The sequence below is a fragment of the Phyllopteryx taeniolatus genome, chromosome 10 (assembly GCF_024500385.1).
Source record: "Phyllopteryx taeniolatus isolate TA_2022b chromosome 10, UOR_Ptae_1.2, whole genome shotgun sequence".
Lineage (NCBI taxonomy): Eukaryota > Metazoa > Chordata > Actinopteri > Syngnathiformes > Syngnathidae > Phyllopteryx > Phyllopteryx taeniolatus.
This window is the reverse complement of record NC_084511.1, coordinates 5,962,460-5,985,761: the sequence shown is the minus strand read 5'-3', so window position 1 is coordinate 5,985,761 and position 23,302 is coordinate 5,962,460. Positions and strand designations below refer to the sequence as shown.

General features: G+C 42.2%; 1 protein-coding gene across 3 annotated transcripts; it reads right to left on the bottom strand.

Annotated features, from left to right (window-relative positions):
* Positions 1 to 3: 3 nt before the first annotated feature.
* On the bottom strand, positions 4 to 22,475 carry zdhhc5b (zinc finger DHHC-type palmitoyltransferase 5b). Of its 3 annotated transcripts, none has more exons than XR_009790555.1 (12): positions 21,297 to 21,780; positions 18,556 to 19,886; positions 17,946 to 18,067; positions 17,181 to 17,338; positions 11,437 to 11,609; positions 11,213 to 11,315; positions 11,021 to 11,112; positions 10,737 to 10,869; positions 6,330 to 6,438; positions 6,083 to 6,189; positions 4,278 to 5,328; positions 4 to 2,443 (listed from the first exon to the last, which is right to left on the bottom strand). XR_009790555.1 is itself a non-coding variant. In XM_061788208.1 (12 exons), the coding sequence occupies exons 2-12, from the start codon at positions 18,702 to 18,704 to the stop codon at positions 2,338 to 2,340; spliced, it is 2,181 nt and encodes a 726-aa protein (XP_061644192.1). In that variant the 5' UTR covers positions 18,705 to 19,886; positions 22,341 to 22,475; the 3' UTR covers positions 4 to 2,337. The 3 variants fall into 3 exon arrangements, 2 of the variants coding, with proteins under 2 accessions (XP_061644192.1, XP_061644190.1); XM_061788208.1 differs by lacking the exon at positions 21,297 to 21,780 and adding an exon at positions 22,341 to 22,475 and having other exon boundaries at positions 4,400 to 5,328; XM_061788206.1 differs by having other exon boundaries at positions 4,400 to 5,328; positions 21,297 to 21,759.
* Positions 22,476 to 23,302: the final 827 nt, after the last annotated feature.

Genomic DNA, 23,302 nt, shown 5'->3' with positions numbered 1-23,302 from the left:
CCATCAGTTTGACCTTTTTATTGTGAGAAGACATCTTCAAAAAATCTTTAAGGCCATTTTGGAAAAGTCTTAAATGTGTTACAGATATTTGTGAAACTCATTCCAATCCCACGAGCAATATTTATTCTCACAACGAAGTATTGTCAACATACTCACATAGGTTGGAATTGTGCAGCAGGTGTCATCCTTGGGCATGAGCAGGAGGAAAGTAACACAGGTTCCTTAATCTCTTCATCAGCTGTTTGTGCCATTAGTGATGACTCCTCAATTGTGATCCCAGGGAAAGGGGGACAAAAGTCTCATGTTTGCGCACCAGGGAAACAATCAGCATGAACAAGAAACACGTGCATGATGAAGACACTGCCTGGCAAATTTGAAAATGTCTAACAGTCCCCCTTGGGTTAAAAAAATAAAATGTACACTTCCCAAGACATGCTGAATTTCTTCAGGTCCTTGATAGAGGGGGTAGCAATTGAATTTAATTGTAACACCCAACTGGAACAAACGAACTCACATAACCCGTATTTGATTCCTCCTCAACATGGCTGTGGGTTTTCAAAAGTCACTTGTACCTTTACAGACATTTGAGTGTAAATAAAAAAATCAGACCCGCTATACACGTCAGCAAAGGTGGGGGGAGCAAAAATGTGCTTGCTTTAAGCTAAATGGTCTAAAGGAAGAAAAATAAATCCAATACTTTCATTGCAAAACAGTAGGGCTGTGCACTAATCGGTGGTGACTCAAATTGGGATTCTAGTGGGTGTGGAAAAGCGATCGGCGAATCAGAATTTTCAGACTGGAAAAAGAAAGAATCTTATATCTATTCTACTTATTTCATTCTGGCAAAAGCTGCCACGCTGCATTCACTTCAAAAATACAATATTGCCACAATTTTTGGCCTGTGTTGATGGCCGACACCATTTTGACTACCCTGCGCGTAGCTCTTGTAGTCATGGATCACAGATTCAAATAGCTATAACCCTCCACCGAGATCTCTCTTAAAGGAGGCATCTGATAGCCGAGGAGATGCACAGTTGTTCATGGCAGCGCCACAACCGAAGCCATAAAGGAGTCATCGCTGGAAGGGGTGACCACGGCAGAAAAAAATTAAAGTTGATCCAACACAGTGTGGCAGATAAGTGTTGGCCGGCTGAACCCAGCTGGGTTCTACCTCTGGCCACGGTACGGCGAGGGATCCTGATTTAAGCACTAAACTTAAATGAAAAAGTGGATGAAGTGGCAGCCAAAAAGCACAAGCCTACTCTCTTTCCGGTTCTTTTTAAATATTCAAAATGGGGATTTAATTTGTTTTAGACGATCACATGGAGTAACAGCAGTTTTATCTCTTTAAACAAAAAAAAAAAAAAAAAATTCAAAATTGTATCCAAGCTTTCAAAACAACTAAGAGACCTGTTTAAAATGTTTTAGCTGAACTACAAGTTCAAATAAATGAGCCCATCCCTCGCTGTCCCTAACTGGCTGGACAACCATGAAAAGGATTCAAAACGATTCTGCTAGCATCGGAAACAAGACAATGATCTTAAAGCTACAAAACTGATTTTGCATAATGCCTCAAACACACAAAGATTACATGGACAGGTACATTCAACGAAGATGCGTTCCACTCCAAGATTTTCTGTGGCTTTTGAAAACAAAGCTCAATTGTTTGCCACGTCAGAGGTCGACTCTTTGGATTGTTACAATTTCGGCAAGAGCTCACGAGTGGCTGATGCAGCCTTCAATTCTACACAGGCAACACATTTGTAATCAAAAATAAACAATTATACACATTATACATTTGCCACCCTCGTTGATAAGTCATCTTCAATACCTGACGACAGGACCCAATAATAATCTGTAAGATCTTACACATTTATATAAAATAATATTTAAAAATAAGGACTTAGAAAACTAAAATGATACTGTGTTTTATAGGTTCGATGCTTTTCACTCACCAGGCTGTGTGGTCCATACAACGAGACAGTCGTCATTGGTCAACACTCCTAAAACCCCTAAAATTCAATCGGCTACCCTCAAGTGTCAAAAATACCGTGTCCTATTGTACCCACATCAAACAGCATCTGTGCATGTTCTGTCCTTGAAGAAACAGCTCCCCCAAACGGTCTGTGCATCACAAAGTGACTTGTGAAACAAGAACCATGTACATACAGTCTTTGTCCAGATTGAAGAGGCCAGTCGGTACCGGACAGGCAGGTGCACATGCAGCGGTGCTTTTGGCTCTGCAGTCATGAATAACATCCAGCTCTGAGAAGAACGCGTGTTAGTTGTCCAGTGACTTTGCTTTCCTCCTCCTCAGTGGAATAGACTGCATGTCACTCAAACCGATATCTCGTAAGTGGTCCCTCCGACGCCGGTCACCTTCTTCACTCCGCCCCCTGGTTTAGAGGTCGTGTGATTGGCCAAGATTGTACGAGAGGACGATCTGATTGGAGAACCATCAGGAGGAGAGAGGAGAGGAAATGGAGGTGAGGGGAGCTATTTTGAAAATAACATCAAGCATAAAATAGTACTAAGGCTGCATTCGGAATCATTCACTCATTTCTTACTTATTATAGGGGGATTTTTATACAGTGCACTACATAGTTCCATCATCAGCCAAGTGAAATTTGTTTTTGAACACTACTTGTTAAGTACGCCCATGCTGTCACATAATTACAGCTGGTGGATTTTCCTTGATGAATACTGATGAATGAATGAACAAATTATAATAACATTATTTCATAACGCTGAGTCTCCATCCATCCATTCTATGGACCCCTTAGCCTCACTTGAGTGTGCTGGAGCCTATCCCAACTGACTTTGGCGCGGTACACCCTGAACTGGTGTTTCTGAGCGTATTTCACAACATTAATACAAACAAAATACTTAATATTCTTATGATAGCTCCTGCGGCTCCCCATGTCCATACACTGCCATTTTTCGTATTGGCGCAATGCATCATGGGATACAGTATATTGCTTTTCGAGTGACCATTGGTTGTTCACTACTTTTCAAGATACATTGAGGTCGCTATTAAATATAGGGGATAAGCTATACTCACTACATTCAAACAGTACTACAAAATTGCGAACCCGCTGTAATGTGCAGTGATTCTCAGTGTCATACAGGGAACACTTCCAGTGGTACACAAAGAATCACTGAAATGTTTAAACTGCATGCCATCATTACAGTGGCTTGATGTTTTTTTTTAATCCAGTACAGTTCAGTTGTATTTAAGTTTTAAGTCCATTTCCATTTAACCTTTGAAAACTGTTTACAAGCATTTATGTAGGTACAATTTTTGTCAAACTTACGTGCAATACATTTGAATTTAGTTTTTACCTCCTATATTTATGCAGTGTTACAATGGCTTGAAATAATATTAAATATACCTTTTAGGAACACAACGAAGGGCTGCACAATTATGACCAAAGTGATAATCATGATTTTGATCAATATTGTAATCCTATTGACTACAAATCACAATTATTCATCATGTTAGGGAAAACATCTGTATTTTGACTGCCCTAGTTTTCAACAAAAAATATGTAAACGACTTTCAGTGCAAAATAAAACTAAAATGAATGGATTATCACTTTACAGTAAAAGATAAAATTACCCAAGAATTTACAATTTACCAAGGGCTAACTGAATAGATATGCTATTATCGTAACGTCACTTTCCTTGAATTTGAATTGGGTCCAGACAACAAATGCTTATCCCTTTCAAGGCACTAGCTCCTCAGCTCCAATTTTTGCTGTACTTTCTTCTCTCGCCATGACTCAGCAGGGTGTGCTTGCTTATTTAGGCATCTTAATGAAGCTTTAAACTGTTGGTGGGCTGACAACTGGTTGAAAAAGTGGTTGATGATTAGATATACAATAGAGCCTGCATTTTAAATGTAAATAACTCTGAAGACCAGGTTAATTTAAACGTGGCAGCCAAAATTGTTAACGCAATTAAAATTAAAGTGATTGTGCTGGCCTAATAAAACATCTGCCTTGTTTTTGATGAACACTTCGGCCTACTTATTTTTATGTTGGTCATGATGGTAGTACTTGGTAGTATTTTTTGAGGTTGTACTTTGTATACAAACTTTGAGAACCACAAAGTGGCTAGGGAGTGATTCCGAACACATCTTACAAACAAACTTAAAAAAACTACATAGTTTACGAGATGAAAAAGAAAAAGGCTACTGGATAAAAACGACCGCATGCCGACATGCTTCTTACACTAATTGTGTGTCTGGAAACTAGAGGAGGAAAAGGAAGACTCACACAGATCAGGGAGGAAGAGGATGGCTGACACAAGGTTCAGAGGAAAAGAGGTCGGTTAGGAAGAACGGGAAAAGGAAGAGGAGCAGGCTGTGCGGGACGACGATGACGTATTCGTTACTCACTGTGGCGCCTGATGCCCTCCTCCGGCTCCTCCCCCGCCCAGCGCCACCGTGGCCCGAAACTTTTGCTGGGGCCCCACCCCCCCAGTGTAAGACTGGGGCTTCCCCAGGGAGAGGCCGCGAGGCGGCGGGGAGATAGGAGGCTCCGGCGAGCGAGCCGCCGGGGAGGAGGACGATGACACAGAGTTACGGGGGACTCTGGAGGAGGAGTCGTGGTTATACTGTAGCAGGTGCAGCGTCTCAGGGGGCCCAGAAGGAGGGGGCGGGCTGACGGCACGAAGGTAGGCCCTGTGGGGGGAGGAAAAAGTGGCGGAGCCTTGGAGCAGATGGCCCTCCCTCTGTTGGCTGAGCTGGGCTGAGAGGAAGGGCGACGTATACCCCTGCATCGGAGAAGTGGGGGACACCGTCTCAGGCTGGCCTCTGACCGAAGCCCCTGTCACAGAGGGGAACGGCGCACGAGACTTCTGTGGCGACAACTCGTGGGCGGCAGACTCGAACTCGGGACTATCGGATGGCGTGAGCAGGCTGTCGTAGGACAGACTGCCATTCCGAGGGGTCTGGTTAGCCAGACTTTTGTAGCTGGTGTCTGTAGTTCCTTCTGACTGGAGGGTGGCCAGAGGATTGTGTGCCAGGTGCGCCGAGCGCAGGCTGGAGGAGTGTGAGCCCCCGGTGGACAGAACCAGAGAGGATGGGTACGAAGTGTGGGAGCGCCCGGTCAGGGAGTAACCCGACATGCCCCCTGACACCCCACCGACAGTCCTGCCTAAGCCTCCGGGGCCCTCACCCCTCTCCCCTCCCCCTCTGAATGCTCCCGCACCACCCCCCACCACCGTGGCCCCATCCAGGCTGCTCGGTTCCGAACGGTAACTGGGATGGTGGCTGGAGTGAAGAATAGAGGGCGACGGAGAGTCGAGACTCTCCCCGCGGATCACCTGAGGAGAGCAGAGAGGACGAGAGACAGATATACAGACAGTGGGGGGGGAGGTGTACACGGGAGAGGGGGGGGGGGACGTGATGAGGATGACGAGTGAGGAGAGGATGAAGAAAGACCAAGAAGTCCCCATGTTACCACAGGATTTGCAGAGGCAGCACAGCAACACAGTTCATCTGACAGATTCCAACAGGAATAAAAGAGCGGTGGTGGACGAAGAGGGGGTGGATGCTTGATCTGTGCTCTACTCCATCATCACACTACTGAATTGGAAACATTGACTCGTTTGAACAGGCACTGACGCTGCATGTCAAAGACAGAAATGGAAATACACAATACGTTGACTACACATTCCAGTCAATGCACTTTAGGGGGAAGGACAAGATCCACTCCAACACACAGACTGGCAAAGGGAAACACACATGACACTTGCTGAGGACTTACTGATCAACCGATGGCCACTGAACGATCAATTTCAAGTAAAAAAAAAAAAAAGGGGCTTGGTGTTAACCACAAAGGACATCAGAGAGAGAAGGGAGTAATAGTTTCTAAAGCATTTGGGAATACATCATCAATACAAAGTCAGTGCAGGGAAGCTAGGTTCTCCTAATGAGAGATTATTTAAAAAGTTCTGATTTAACTTCTTAAGTTAAATCACTGGCTGCATTGCAAGACATATAGAGCATATTTTGGTATTTAAATTCAAACTTAATGCTACGCCAAAAGTACAGTATTGACTTGTATTAAATGAGTACCTTGCCAGCATGTGTGTGGGCACTGTGGTTCCTTCCTGGGCTGTTGTACGCGGGTCGATACTTGTACATGGACTGTGTGGGCACACCTTCTGTCAACAAGCTGCTTTCTACAATTCAAAAACGAGGTGAGCATGTATGTGATTAGCAAAGAAAATATCAACTTGGATACGACATCTATGAGTATGTGCGCGTGCGCGCGTTAGTGTGTGTGTTTGTGTGTGTGTGTGGGTGTGTGTGTGTGTGTTACCCTCAGCGTCACCACGTGGCAGCCCAGGATAACGAAGGTCTGGCTTCGGGGGAGGTGGAGGCTCTGTGTCTGCCGACTGGCTCTCCATTTGATCCAAACTGCTCTTTGACTGAAATGACAACCACCATGTGGAAAATTAAACAGATAGTACTCCCTCAAAAATTTTACTTTACCCATCTCCAGATTCCATGAAATACAGTGAACCCTCGCTATTTGTGGCGAATAGGGAGAGAAGACCCCATTGAATAGCGAAAATAATTGACACCCTATCCACCCACACACAAAAGGGATTCATAATAGCTTATAGATGCTACATAGGTAAGCTGTTCAACAGAAACAAACCACTTTCACGTGAGGCTCATCTATAGTATTAGTATTAAATAACACATAAGCAAAAACTGACTTGACATCACACACGGCCAAACAAATATGCTCACTAGCCCATGACACAAATGGTATCAAGTCATTACACTTGGCTTTTGGGATTTACACACAATAATAAATGCTAGGGAATACATCAAATTGCAAAAAGTAAGAGAGAAGCAGACAGAAGCAGAAACTTCATTTCATTTTCTCTTTCAACTGTGCACGAGGTTCATTCAAGGACCACCAACGAAACAGAACATATCAAACGCAGACGAAAAAAAACACTATCAATACGTTCACCCTAACAACAGAGATTCCACCAGATGGCGTCAAAGTAATACTTGCATTGCTTTGACCAGAGTCCAAAAGCTGAATATACGCAATTTTCAGTGAATAATGGAGGACAGGTTCCACAAAAAGAGAAAAAAAAAATCCGCGAACATGCAAGTTCAGAAATGTCGAACTGTGTGTGTGTGGGGATGTGCCCGTGGCAGCCCGGGGTTTGGGATTCGGAGGATTCCCTGTGCAGTATGTAAAAGAAATAGAGTAGGGAAAATTAACAATGGATTGATCAATTGTTCTTTTTTAATTGTATTTTGATGGGACCAGGAATATCTCTCTAACTGAACAACTGTTTCGATGCCAGGATTGTCTTTAATGGGATAATGCTGCCCAGACGAGTTGTGTCACACTCATGACTGTCTGCGTACATATGGTTTCACTTCCTAGAACTGACACGCTCCTTTACGCTGCCAACTCTGAGACCGAATCAACAGCGTCACTCCTAGATGAAGCTAATCTAAAAAGACATGTCAAAGGGATGCAATACTGAATTGCATTCTTTGTTGAACTCATTGGAAGTGATTCCCAACGACTGTAGTGTAGCATACTAGTGTGCCGTGAGATATCATCTGATGTGCCGTTGTAAACTATCCAGTTTCACTTCATTGGTCTGAAAATTATTTATTTACTACAAATAATGCATCTTTGTTCAACTATATGTGCCAATGACATATAGTGACAGGCAAAGCAAAATTTCTTACACTAAATAGTGGAAGGTATAATTAACCTGTGTATCTACATGTTGCAATTCATACAACAGAATAGTATGTTCTGTAAATAAGTGTCTCTTTTGATTATTGTGTGCTTATATGTCTATTTCTTTTTTTAATATAACCTAAAAACTGCATATTGTGAGATGTCTGACTTATTTTGATTGTTCCCGTACAGTGACAATAAAATTCTATTCCATAGCCATGTGTTCAACTAAACAGATTTCTGATCCTACACTAAAGGCAATTATTATTTCAATCTGACTGACATACTTTGTGACATTTTTCTAATGTAAACTGTGAGCATTGGGTCAATAAATGTTGAGAAACACTGGACAACCATAATGCTACATATCTATGTAGTTGACAGAGGTACAACCATCCCGCCTACACGACAGCCCTTAACCTTAGTAGATGTACAAAAACCTTTTGGGTCTAGTTATAAAAAGCAGAAGCACAAAAAAAAAAAAAAAATTTCCTATCAGAAAGAGCCTGAGAACAGATGATGATGAGTCCTAAGAATCCAATCACTGAAAATTGTTTTTGGCATTCAAAGCTATATTATAAATACCGTGGTGACTTGACTTACAAGTTTGATTAATTTTTGTGACCACGCTCATAACTAAAAACACTCGTATCTCAAGTTATCGTTCCCCATTGAATGAAGGGAAATGTTATTAACCTGTTCCAGCCCTCCAAAAAACACCAAAATAAATGTTTGTAACTTGTTTTTAATGAGAAAAATATCACTGTCTATACAGTAAACACACAGTAATACAGTAACATAATTAAATAGAATGTAAAGAATTAAACTTTTAATGGATCATGATGTCATGCATTAATGCAATGGCCATTATGTCCCTGTCTGGTGTGCGAGCATTGTCTTGGGTGTGTGTCCTGGCCACCAGGGGGAAGTCTAATACATCCTGGTAATACACAGATTTGATGATGAAGCAAGGTGCAGTTATTAGTCTTTTTCACAGATGATAAAGAATACATGCCTGTGAGTATTGTTATATAGTCTTCTGCATGTGTTGCTACTGTTTCTGTTCGAATATAAACAGTTTAAAGGTTTAGAACTACTATAATAACAATGCAAGAGTAGTCCATCTATGGCATTTCCCCTTTTGTGTTGACCTAAGCTAGGAGACTTTCGGAAGGAAAAGTTTGGTTGAATACGCAATGCGTAATTCTCTTTGTTTTATGTTTATCTTGACAGTAAACCTGAAGTGGCAATAAATAGCTTGAAGCAGAAAATTGTAATCACTATCAGTCAAACTGATGCTTATTGTGAACTTTTCTTACACCATCTAAGCGCTCCTCTAGTCAAGATTTGCAAGTAAAATTAAAAAAATAAATAAATAAAAAAGAGGTGGTAGCTACCACAGTACAGTGGGACAAAAAAAGTATTTGGTCCGCCATCAATGGTGCAAGGTCTCCCACTTAAAAAGACGAGAAAGGCCTGTAATTTTCATCATAGGTATACCTCAGCTATGAGACAAAATGAGAAAAAAAAAACATCCAGCAAATCACACTCTGATTTTTAAAGAATTTATTAGCAAATTATGGTGAAATATAAGTATAGGTCAATAACAAAAGTTCATCTCAATACTTTGTTATATACCCTTTGTTGGCAATGAGAGAGGTGAAACATCTTATGCACATCTTCACAAGGTTTTCACATATTGTTGCTGGTATTTTGGCCCATTCCTCCATGCAGATCTCCTCAAGAGCAGTCATGTTTGGGGGCTTGTCGCTGAGCAACACAGACTTTCAACTCCCTCCAAATATTTTCTATGGGGTTGAGATCTGGACACTGGCTGGGCCACTCCAGGACCTTGAAATGCTTCTTACGAAGCCACTCCGCGGTGTGTTTGGGATCATTGTCATGCTGAAAGACCCAGCCACGTTTCATCTTCCTTGCTGATGGAAGGAGGTTTTCACTTAAAATCTCACGATACATGGCCCCATTCATTCTTTCCTTTACATGGATCAGTAGCCCTGGTCTAGCCAAAGCATGTTGTTTCCACCCTCATGCTTCACAATGGTGTTCTTTGGATGCAACTCAGCATTCCTTCTCCTCCAAACACAACAAGTTGAGTTTTTACCAAAAAGTTCTATTTTGGTTTCATCTGACCATATGACATTCTCTCAATCCTCTTTGGATCATCCAAATGCTCTCTAGCAAACTTCAGACGGGCCTGGACATGTAACGGCTTAAGCACAGCATGTCTGGCACTGCAGGATTTGAGTCCCTGGCGGCGTAGTGTGTTACTGATGGTAGCCTTTGTTACTTTGGTCCCAGCTCTCTGCAGGTCATTCACTAGGCCCCCCTGTGTGGTTCTGGGATTTTTGCTCACCGTTCTTGTGATCATTTTGACCCCACGGGGCAAGATCTTGCGTGGAGCCCCAGATCGAGGGAGATTATCAGTGGTCTTGTATATCTTCCATTTTCTAATAATTGCTCCCACAGTTGATTTATTCGCACCAAGCTGCTTACCTATTGCATATTCAGTCTTCCCAGCCTGGTACAGGTCTACAATTTTGTCTCTGGTGTACTTTGACAGCTCTTTGGTCTTGGCCATAGAGGTGTTTGGATTGTGACTGTTTGTGGTTGTGGACAGGTGTCTTTTATACTGATAACGAGTTCAAACAGGGGCCATTAATACAGGCAATGAGTGGAGGACAGAGGAGCCTCTTAAAGAAGAAGTTATAGGTCTGTGAGAGAGAGAAATATTGCTTGTTTGTAGGTGCCCAATATTTTATTTTCCACCATAATTTGCTGAGAAATTATTTAAAACTCAATGTGATTTTCTGGATTTCTTTCCCTCATTTTGTCTTTCATAGGTGAGGTATAACTATGATGAAAATTACAGGCCTCGCTCATCTTTTTAAGTGGGAGAACTTGCACAATTGGTGGCTGACTTAATACTTTTTTGCCCTACTGAATATAATTTTGGATATAGAATAGGGTGTTCACCGTACTTACTCTTGTGCTGTGTCGATCATTCTGGATACCATTGTCCAGGACCTTGGCTTCTAGCTGCGCCTCTGTGAGAGGTGGCCTGAGGAAGGGGGGCTGTAGTTCGACTGTCTGAGGCTTCCGAGAACGACCCGTATATCTAAACGGACGATAGGCGGATGCCAGATGTCACTTATTATTTATTCCAATTTAGACTCATGAGAAAAATGAGAAAAGAGAAAGAACGAGGAGCATTAGAAAAACGAAATTAATCGAAGAGGCTTTTAAAAAGATAGGAGAGGAAGAGCGACCTGGGTGCCAGTGAGCTGCAAAGTACATGTGAAATATTCGTCACGCAGCCATTGGTGAAGGGGTTAACGCCTCCACGAAACTTTCCTGTCACCTAAAAAATGCGGGACAAAAAAGGAGGGTAAATACAACATTCATGACCTGTTTTATCTGCAGTATTAAAAACAACACCAACTGTCCCAACATAAATGTACCTGCTCATTTGTGGTTCGACCTCGAGCCACGAGCACAATATGGAACCCAGTCAGTCCAGCAACTGGGACAAAAAAAAGACCAGCAACACACATCACAGCCATACTGGTGGGGCAGAAGATAAGGAAGCACACAAAACCAAACAGCAGCAAAAGCAAATACAAGAAAAGAAAAATCAGGGAAGACAGTGATGTAATTTGCATCTTGGACACGGAGGAAAGGATACGTCACAGCTGCATGTGGTGTGTCGAGTCGCTGGCGGTGGTGGAGCACATAAACGAGGCCAAAGCCAAAAACGTCCACGATGTGGGTGGTGAGTGACAACAGGAAGAGGAAGAAATAGCGATAATTGCGCCGACCAATACAGTTGTTCACCCAAGGACAGTGGTGGTCAAAGTCCTGACAGAGCACAGAGGAGAATTTATTAGAACCAGCAATGAATTTATGACACGATCTATCCACATGGCAACCTTATCTAATTGTACACTTGAACTCACATAATACAATGTGATTATTACAGATGAAACAATGTGAAAATCTAATACCACAATTACCATAAACAAAAATTACGCTTTACAACGATCAAGATTTTTGGGGCCGATCAGCGAGTTTAAAAAAAACGATAACCGATCAACGATGCGATCACATGATAGAGGAATGTGTCTATTTAAATGAAATGTTCATTTACTTGTATACCTAATTGCTCAAAAAAATTATATATACAATAAATAATGTATCTTTTTTCCTCTATTTATGCCAGTGAGGCATAGTGACAGACAGAACAAATGAATGGTCTTCTATTAGATGGCAGGAAGTAAATACAGTAATTAATGTATCCACTTTTTGTGACATTTTTGTTTGTTGGTGTGCCGTGAGATTTTTCAATTGTAAAATATGTTCCTGGGTTCCATAAAGGTTGGAAATCACTGCTCTAGTCAGATCGTGTATTCCAGACATGCCCAAAGTCCGGCCCCCGGGCCAAATCTGGCCCGTGTTCATATTTCCACTGGCCCGAAGCCTCTGTCATAAAACCAATAATATGTGGCCCGGCAGTACAAAATACACGCACAATTTTATATTTCACCACAGGATGGCAGTAAACTTGTGGCTGAACTCTCGCGGGGCCGTTTTGCGCATGATCTGTTTTTTGCCCATTTCTAAAATGGCAACTGGAAGTAAGAAAAGGAAAGTTGATAGCGAGGGGCGACGTTTCTAGGACAAATGGAAGTCTGAATATTTTTTCACTGAGTTTAGAAACAACTGCGTCTGCCTAATTTGCCAAGAGACTATGGCTGTGTTCAAGGACTTCAATATAAAGAGGCACTACCAGACGGAACATGTTAATTACGACAAGCTAACTGGGAACGAACGCAGTGAAAAATTGAAGCAACTGGAAGCTGGTTTAACGGCACAGCAACACTTTTTCACAAGAGCCAGTGAGTCAAATGAAAATACAACAAAGGCAAGCTATGAGGTGGCAACGCTGATTGCCAAGCACTGCAAACCTTTTACTGAGGGTGAATTTATTAAAGACTGTGTGATGAAAATGGTGGAGAACATTTGTCCTGAGAAAAAGCAACAGTTCGCCAATGTTTTCCTGGCTCGTAGCACTGTGTCATGAAGGATCGAAGAAGTTTCTTCTGATATTAAGAGACAGTTGGACGCAAAAGGAGTGGAGTTTGAATTTTTTTTGTTAGCCTGTGACGAAAGCACGGATGCATCCGACAGCGCTCAGTTACTGATTTTTTTTAGAGGAGTGGACAGTGAAATGAACGTGCGTGAAGAGCTACTTGACCTCCAGAGCCTTAAGGACCAAACAAGAGGGAAATATTTATTTGCTTCTGTTTGTTCCGCCGAATATGACATAAAATTAAAGTGGAATAAAATCACGGGGATTATTACGGATGGCGCACCTGCCATGGTTGGCGAGCACAGTGGATTATCAACCCTAGTGTGTAACAAAGTAAGCGAAGAAGGAGGTAAAGCTATAAAACTCCATTGTATTATTCACCAACAAGTTCTATGTGCCAAACATCTGAAATATGATCACGTTATGAAACCGGTGATAAAGGCTATTAATTATATTCGCTCCAAAGCCCTGTGCCACCGCCAGTTTCAACAATTTCTACTGGATATCCACGCTGAATACGGAGATGTTGTGTATCACACTGATGTAAGATGGCTCAGTCGGGGGTCTGCACTGCAGCGTTTCTACTCACTCAAAGAGGAAATTGGACAATTCTTGGCATAAAAGGGACAACCGATGCCAGAACTAACCGATCCTGTTTGGCTGTCTGATTTTGGATTTTTAGTTGACATAACCCGACATCTTAACAACCTGAACACGAGCCTTCAGGAGCAAAATGCATTGATAAGCCAACTGTATTCACATATTAAAGCCTTTCGGACCAAGCTGCTACTTTTCCAAACCCACCTGTCCCCATTTTCCCCAATACCACACATTTCCAATCCCTGCAAGAAATAATGACCCGTTTTCCAGCGCACAATATCAGTGCGCAAATGAGGACAAACCAACATTACATGACAGAAATAATGGGTGCTAACTTACTGTAATTAAATTACCGTACTTTAATTTAATGACTTCACACCGAACCTTGAGAGCATGATTCGACAGAACGGCGGCATGTTTACGTCCAACCGTTTGTGCTACCACTAGCTTGCTAGGCTACATAACGTTTTGTTGCCTGCTTGCGAGCCGTATCGTATTAAAAGTATGTAAACATAACTCAAACAAGCCTTAAACGAACGTCCTCCCCTCTCCTGAGCACCGGTGAGCACCAACACACGTTTTCCCCATTTTGTTCTTACAAACACACGGCGCGATGTACACTTCTTGTCATCGCCACGGTAACGAGTGTATCCAGTCGCATTTGAGTTGACAAGATAAAGCCCACTGATCGTAAAAAACGGGATGCGGTGGTATCGGAATACAAGGTTTTATTGCAGTAGTCTGACATAGTGCAAGCGTGAAAGAGCAAATTTGTCTTGTCGTCTGATCCGGGCATTACGTGTTGTCTGTCTCAGACGTGTTGTCTGTTCCATACCGCCAAAATGTTTATTTTTATTTTATTTAATATAACTTTATTGGCCGTCAGATATTTACAGATCTACGTCAAAAGACACGCGATATGGCTAAAAATAAACTAGCTTTTGGATTCAAATATACTGTGCACGATGGCGATGCGGATTAAATGTCTTTTGCGGAGCCGATCAATGACGTAATTGATCGGCTCGGCGAATTATGACAAAGCCGATCAGCATAAAATGCTAATTACCGGCAGATACCGATAAGGCCAAGAAAATTGGTGTAAAGTCTAACAAAAATATCAAAATTTTTGGTATCATCACAATATTACTAAAAGAAATGTGAATGAACGAAAAAGAAACATCCCAGATACATGCACTGAAAACACAGAAAAATTATTTACTTTGAATACAAAAAATAAAAAATCAATAACCTTATGTTGGTGGTGTTTTGATTTTCAGCTTGCCCTATCAGGGGTCACAGCGAGTCAATGGCATGATTAGTTTTGCACAGATTATTTGTTTTGTTTTTTTGCACTGGATGCCCTCCCTGACAGAACCCGAACCCCCACACACACACACACACGCGCGCGCCGATGGTGTGGGAAGATGTCGGTCCGACCTGGCAGGCCCAAACATATTGTGAGGGTCTGCTGTGAACATCTGTCAGAATCCCCTGTGAGAACGGCTTTCATCTCCCACCTCCAGCAGAACTCCACCCACGTCCCGGGGGAGGCGGGGGGGGACATTGAGTCCGACTGGACCATGTTCCGCGCCTCCATTGATGAGGCGGCCAACCAGAGCTGTGGCTGTAAGGTGGTCGGTGCCTGTCGTGGCGGCAAACCCCCGAACCCGTTGGTGAACACCAGTGGTGTGGAAGAACGAGACATCGGGACAGTGCCTCTGTATTGGCCGACTGGGGTGGTGGTACCCCTTTTTAAGAAGGGGGACAACGGGGTATGTTCCAACTACACGGGGAAAACACTTCTCAGCCTCCCTGGTAAGTTCTATTTAGGGGTACTGGAGAGGAGGGTCTGTCAGGAAGTTGAATCTCAGATCCAGGAGGAGCAGTGTGGTTTTTGTCCTGGCCGTGGAACAGTGGAGCAGCTCTACACCGGCAGGGTCCTCGGGGGTTCAAGGGAGTTCGCCCAACCAATTGACGTGTTTTGTGCACTTGAAGAAGGAGTTCGACCGTGTTCCTCGGGGAGTACTGTGTAGGTTACTTCGGGAAAATAGGGGTACCAAACCCCCTGATGCAGGCTGTTTGGTCCCTGTACGACCAGTGTCAGAGTTTGGGCCGCATTGCTGGCAGTAAGTCGGATTCATTTCCGTTGAGGGTTGGACTCCGCCAAGGCTGCCCTTTGTCCCCAATCCTGTTCATAACTTTTATGGACAGAACTTCTAGGCGCAGCTGAGGCGTACAGGGGGTCCGGTTTGGTGATTTCAGTATTGCATCTCTGATTTTTGCAGATGATGTGGTTCTGTTGGCTTCATCAAGCCGTGATCTCCAACTCTCACTGGAGCGGTTAGCAGCAAAGTGTGAAGCGGTTGGGATCAAAATCAGCAACTCCAAATCTGAGACCATGGTCATCAGTCGGAAAAAGTGTGGAGTGCCGTCTCCAGGTCAGGGATGAGATACTACTTAAAGTGGAGGAGTTCAAGTATCTTGGGGTCTTTCTTGTTCACGAGTGAGGGAAGAATGGAACAGGAGATTAACAGGCGGATCGGACTTTGGACTTTGCATCGGTCCGTTGTGGTGAAGAAGGAGCTAAACCGAAGGGCGACACTCTCAAATTACCAGTCGATCTACATTCGTACCCTCACCTATGGTCACGAGCTGTGGGTCATGACCAAAAGAAACAGATCCCGGATACAAGCGGGATGAGTTTCCTTCGAAGGGTATCCGGATTCTCCCTTAGAGATAGGGTGAGAAGCTCGGTCATCTGGGAGGGGCTCACAGTAGAGCTGCTGCTCCTCCACATTGAGAGGTGCCAGATGAGGTGGCTCGGGCATATGATTAGGACGCCTCCCTGGTGAGATGTTCCGGGACTGTCCCACCGAGAGGAGATCCCGGGGACGACCAAGGCCACGATGGAGAGACTATGTCTCCCGGCTGGCCTGGGAATGCCTCGGGATCCTTCTGTCTGGCAATTTACATAAAAATGCATCCAAACTAATCGGGAGAATCTTCATCATGCAACAAGACAATGACCCAAAACACACTGCCAACAGACAAAGAACGTCATCGGGGTGAAAAGTGGAAGGTCTTAGACTGGCCAAGTCAATCACCGGACCTTAACCCAATAGAGCATGCATTTTACCGACTGAAGAGGAGACATAAGGGGAAAACCCCCAGAAACAAACAAGAACTGAAAGAGGCTGCAGTAAAGGCCTGGAAAAGCATTTCAAATGAAGAATGCAACTATCTGGTGAAGTCAATGGGTTGCAGGCTTGATGCAGTTATTGCAAGTAAGGGTTATGCCACCAAATATTAAATATTATTCACTTTAAGTTAATTTAATAATGTCACAATGTCATATTTTCCAATATCATGCACCCCTAGTCTAGACCAGTTCCTGCTACAAACAGAGGTTCACTGTATACCCTTTCATCCTTTGTAAATATACACATCACTAGCTGGGAAATTTAGTACAGTCTTGCCCTGAGATAAGAGTTGAATTCATTCCGTGACCACGCTCTTATCTCAAAACACTCGTATCTCAAACATATTTCCCATTAAAATGAATAGAAATATAATTTACCCGCTAGTCCCCCCCAAAACACCACACTTTTTTTTTTTTTTTACAATTTTAAAGAAAAGTAGCAGAGTATTGTAAAATATAGTCATTAAAATATGATAGAGGAGAATGTAAAGTTATGTACTACTTTTATGAAGTGTAATCAAGCCAAAAGTTGTGCGCATACCTCCACACAGTTGTCGCAGACCGAGCAATGTGAGCAGCGTGGGGGTCGGTAGAAGCGGCAGGTGGAACACCACTTCATGCGCACCTGAATGCCTTTGATCTCCACCGTCTTGTAGAGCGGAGCACGAAAATCATCTTCTTTGTCCTCATCCTCCTCCGCTACGGATGGACAATAAAATAAGACCTTACAAACTGCTAGAGAAAATGTAATATTTGGGTTTGCATACAATATGACTACCTTATTAAAACTGAAATCTTACCAAGCTGAAACTGACAAACATTTTTTAATGCGACTGTGAAGTGTTTTCCATTACAAATTTGGTTCTGGTTCACTTAGATTTCATAACCAAAAGGTGCCTAGTACAAACCACATGGATAAATTTCCAACCCTGTTGCAAAACGTTTCGGACAAATATTGTGCAACAAGTGTTAATCTCGTCCATATAGCCATTCTCTGAACCCATTGGAAATCTGTATACTGCATGAAGAAATGCATTTAGGTGTGCATCTATAAAGCTAATAGAACCAGAACAAGAAAATACACGGAGTCCACTTAAATATCCTGGTGGACCTACATGTATAGCATTTAAAAGTAACATTAAGTTTAACATTATAGTATGATAGTGTTTTGTTTATAGAAAATATTTTCATTGTGACAGTGGCACATCAGTTACAATTTTGCTGGTATGGACGTGTAACAGTTGTAAGTTATCGCAACTTTATCCAAATGTACAGATGAAAAAAAAAAATGCAAACTTGTGTTCACCTCGGGGGAAGACTCCAGGATCCATGAACGTAGCCATACAGAAGTTGGCCAGCGTGAAGAGGAAAATCACGGCAATATAAATGGGAATGACTGGGGAGAAATACTCGTACAACCATGGACAGCTATGGGGTATAAGAAAAGTGCAAGAAAAATACATTTGCACTTTGTTAACAAAACAACAGTTCTTTGCATTCATTTATCAAACTCATTCCTCCATCACTGTACAGGTCCATAAAGATTTGGACAAAGGACTCAAGTTCTTGCTTTCTCTATATAATCAGCGTTTGCCACCCAGCTTTGTTTGTTATGTAAACCAGTCTTGTAAATATGATTGGAAAACATTTTGCAAAACCTGTTTTTGCTCTCTTGTTGCGCATAGCTCGCAGGAGAAATGATATGATGAATACATTATGAGTCGGCAGATTAAAAAGTTAAAACAGGTCTGACAACATTTTGTGGGCCCAAAATAAGTATGGAAAAGCTGTCCACCACACGCTATAAACAGAGAATGCAAACGTAACGCACAGCTATGCGCTATCAATGCACTTCCTATATGTTATGAGGACTTATAATGCACAGTGAATTTACATCTATATAGCAAGAGACTCACGTGAAGCAGAAGAAGAGCGTGGTGGATCCGACGAGGAAGGTTGTGGCTGCCGACACCGGGACATATCGGCTGGGTCTAAAAGGGCGAGGAGGAGCAGAAACCTGGCCACCCACTCCTCCCCCAACACCCCCACTGCTGAAGCCCGGCATCAGACACGGAGCAATGGGAGGAAGACCAAGAGAGAGGTAGGTACCTACTGTCTACCTACTTTAAAGGCTGTTATACGAGTTAAAATTAAAAATACGTTTGGGAGAGGCCATGGGACGACCCAAAGCAAAGCAGCATATGAATGGAAATAGCAACACTTTCCAGGACTACAACTCTCACGCAAATATAAACTCTTCAAAATAATATAGCAATATACAGTTCCACTTGCATGTTTATAGTGTGCAAATATAAAAGTGTTTATGCTGAATTATAATTTGAGCATAAAAAAGCAGGAGCAATTTGATACAAAAATATGTATAGGAAATTTATAAATATTTTTGTATGGCTTAAATGGTACTGTGTTCGGTGCAAGAAGGTAACTGAGTCTTAACTAACACCCCTACTTGTCCATACAAAAGAGTCTTAGACGTTTTTAAATTAATCGCAATCGCTGCGCTTGAATTATGATTATCTGGCTTGGGGGGGGGGAGTAAATCTTAAAGTAAGGGAGCAGAAAATAAAAAGATTTAGCGGATGAAGGCCCAGCAAGCGGGGAACAGAAGCACATCGAGGACAACAGCAAAGAATTAACCACAGCAGCCGCTGATGACTTGTGTGATTGTCCCAAGGAGGCGTATTTAGGCACACGACGGGTGGAAGAAACTGAGGATGGGTGACGGCTGTGAGTGGGACGGTTCCACACTTTTGAATTGTCAGCAGCAATATAGAACTGAACAAAAGTCCGCTTTTGCCTAATATCAAATCAAACTCCAAAGGCGTCTTTTGAAAGTTGCTTTTAACTAAAATGGTACAGCTGCATCTGCAACCTTATAAAACTCGAGCCAAGTCAATGCCAGATCCTGTGAGAGCCCTGTCGTCAGTTTGAATGTCAATGTGGCAACAGGAGGGGGTGGGGGGATGTGAGGGAATGAAAAAGAAATCAACTCATTCCAAAAAGAAGCCCTGTGCATATCACTGCAGTGTCACTCCGCTTGTCCAGGTCTGGATGTAGAAACCTCTCCCACCTCCACATTCTCTGTACATCGACCTCCTCTCCCATTGTGGAGCTTTGAAACACAGCCATCTACAACATGGCGGTCACATAGTCTAAAGCATGTTAGTCCGTATAGCTTATCCCTGTGATGTTTTCTCCACACCTTGTGATGGCAGATTGAAGGAAGCCCCTGTTAAAAGAAAAAAAAAAAAAAAGTAAATGTCAGTATGTATATGAGTGGTTATCTGTCTTGGCATGCTACTCATATTTAACTTGCACAGTAACTTGATGTTGGTCAAACAAAATAGGCCTTTAAAGAGTGAGGTTTTTACGAGGAAGTAGTTAATACAGTGCTGCACAATTTCCTGGACAAAAAAAAACCCCTCATAAATCAAGACAAATGTGAGAGTTAAAATCATCACCATTCATGATGTCAGCAAAGATTGTGATACTTTAGCTACGAAGCATCGAAAGGATTAAGTAAGTATATTTTGCTTTTTATTTGGCCTTTTTTGTGTTTCTATGATGCCGCCAAAAAAATGGCATAGTGATAGCAAATTAAGGCTAAGTGTGATGATAACTACAGACCGAGACATTGAACAAGGAAAAAGGTTCGGCTGGTGGGTACAAAACTAGCAATACAATTAATGAATTATCAATTACAGCAACATATGTATTCTACCAAGCAGTTGCTAACATAAATCCACTTACTATACACTACACAACAATCAAATCACTCCTATCAAATCATTAATTCTAGCTCAATCGTTTTTATTTACACTACTATGAGAGTGCTGAAGCAACATTTTAACGGTCTTACTGTCAAATAATTCCATGACATTTTAACAGTCACTTAACGCATTGTCTATATAGTTAATAAAAATCTTTTATGGTGGCTTGAGCCTGTAAAAAATAAATTCCCTTTGCATTATCTCCTATGGGTACTTTTGTTTAAAAAAAGAATTTGATTTCCACATTGGGTGCTCTAAGGTATTCTAAGGAACATTAAGCAGTAGACAACTTATTTTAATATTTATATATGGTACAAACTAAATCCACAAACTGAACGAGAAACGTGATCCACTGCGTATTCATTCGCCTAGGACACCTTAAGAGAAGCAGAACTTTGACATTTCACAGGAAGATTGACTAACTTCTGAAAGACGTATCTGAGTCGTTATTGGTTTCACCATCATTCCATTACCACATTGTGGGCCTATTAAAATGTTAGACTCAATAAAAATAATTAATAGCCCAATTTTCCTGGATATATCCATTATGCTGTAATAAATCTGTTAGGGACAGACAGGCCTGGTGATTAGTGATGTCAGTAAAAATGAAATAGTAAAGGGACATTTCAGCTTGAACCTCGGCTCATGTTAGTGTGTGTGTGTGTACATTTTAAGTAATACTACATCTGCATTGTGCTGTTTACATGAGTTATTCACCCAATAAAAATGAATTCACAATTGCTTTCTTCAAATGTTACAAATTAGCGTTGGAGAATGGAGTCGCTCCCATATTACTTTGTTACATAAGTGTATAAGTACCAAAACATTATGTCCATTTCTCCCAAAATAAGGAGTATAACGAGCCTTACCCACGTTTTTGTAGACATTTAGTATAAGGTTAGCAATTCGGTTGCTCAGCGTCATTGAGAAGCTACGGAGGGGAGCTGCCAGCAAGTAGGGCGTCATCCTGCTGTACGACTGTCGCAAATTGCTGCAAAAGCACACTATGACGTAAGGGCCGTTTAGGTGTACCGTATACAGGTACGTCTTCAAAAATGCTTTGGCATTAGGCAGTTATTACGTATTTTGTTTGAATGTAATTCATAATTGGAATATCGTCGACTCGTCTGTGTGGACATAGGACGCGTCCCCACCGTGGCAAGATGAAAAACTAGTTGGTGCGGTGTGAAAACCAGTGGAAACTGATCCAGTGGAAACTGATCTGGAGGCGCAAGCGTAATCTGATCGTTTGGACACGCCCCTCTTCCAAATAACCGAGTTGGGACAAACACTGAGCTGTCGTACTGACAACTGTAACACCGTGTCTGTTGTTAATCATCTCGTCGCCCCCCCAACTCCCTGCACTAGAATGGATGTTAATCCTAAAATCTCCCCGTCACGTCCCCGCAACAATTCACAGCTGAAGCTAACGGTCACGTCACTAAACGTCCAGTCGAGCAAAACTCAATCGGTTTAATGCTTAACGATGGCCAAACAACCGTCTGGCGTCTTTCGGGTGATATTAACATGCACTATTTGACAGTTCATAGCGCCGGGTTTCAATCATTTGCCCTTAGTGAGAGCTGGCGTTGAACAGGCCAGGGCAGTGCTCGGCATCATCATCATCAGCAGCAGCAAGCGACGGAATCAACTACATCAAATCAATGTAATCGTCGGCGATGCAACCAGTCCTCACAAAGGACGAAAACAACGAGTTTTACACGCAGCCCCTGCTCAACTGTTGGTTGCGCTTTCACCTTGCCTGGAAAGTTTTTGCCAAGCAAACGCTAAACGGAGTTAGCGGACCAGCAATGAAACCTTGACACTTTCGACTACACCTCTGTAGCCGCTATCGTTCATCAAATATTCAACGGCAGTCACCGCGATTGTTGAGCAGAGAAAGCCACACGTACCCAAATAGTCAAAATCGTGAGCGGTTTTGCTCCAAGATGTGAAGAATTTCACTCCAGCCTCAGTTAGCCGATAGCAGAACACATAGCTCGCTCGCCTAGGCCGACATCGGAATCCCGGAAATGGGGCGTCGTGTGGACGTCCTCCAATGGAGCAAGTAGCCAATCAGAGGCCGAGGGGCGTGGCCTCACCAAACCCTTCCCAAACAGGACCTTGGCGTGCTGAGGCGTTTCCCCCGAATATACTGGATTATATTATTGTAAATGATGGGAAATCATCACAATTATTTACTTTGAATTTGATTACTTTTGAACACAACAAAAAAAGGAAATAGTCATAGAACATAACATAGACAGCAGTAACCGAAAATGCACACTAGTAAGTCACTGAAATAAAAATAATAAAATATATAACTAAAAAAAATACACAAACAAAAAGAACAATAATAAATGGTCTTGAACCCCATGGCGACCTCCTACCGACACCCCTGACCTTGGATCACTGTAAGCAGGATACAAAAGTTTAAGTATATTCAAAGAAATGTATACATAAAAATAGAGCGGCATGGTAATGTTAGCCAATACAAATAAGACTTTTAGCCCTCAGGTTTGTTCGACTTTACTCACCCTTTCAGCTTGTTCGATGCTAATATGTGGTCTGTATTATAAAGATTTTTCAAAACGTTTTTGCTTCTTTTACTGCATAAAGTTTTAAACAAACACCTGTTCTTGTCATCAGTATAAAATATTCAATAAATGTTATTTTTGTAACCCTTTAAATTCCAGTTTGTTTGCACTATGTGCAGGTTGTAAAACCTCATAATAGAAAGTTGTATATCTTGTATTACTGTATACAATACCTTTTTTTCTATTGCAACAAATGCATTTTTATCTGTTGTTAATTCCAGTGTCCATTCTGTGTTTTGCATGTTTTTGTGGAGAAAAGGAGACTAAAAGATTTCGTT

What these genes read in the sequence shown, in the direction of transcription:
- zdhhc5b (XM_061788208.1), bottom strand. Translation starts at nt 18,704, where the DNA reads ATGCCGGGCTTCAGCAGTGGGGGTGTTGGGGGAGGAGTGGGTGGCCAG. An exon ending in GCCACGTGGTGACGCTGAGG is followed by an intron (nt 6,190 to 6,329) that starts GTAACACACACA and finishes TTTGAATTGTAG; the next exon opens with AAAGCAGCTTGTTGACAGAA. An exon ending in GGAGGGCATCAGGCGCCACA is followed by an intron (nt 2,444 to 4,399) that starts GTGAGTAACGAA and finishes TTCTCCAATCAG; the next exon opens with ATCGTCCTCTCGTACAATCT.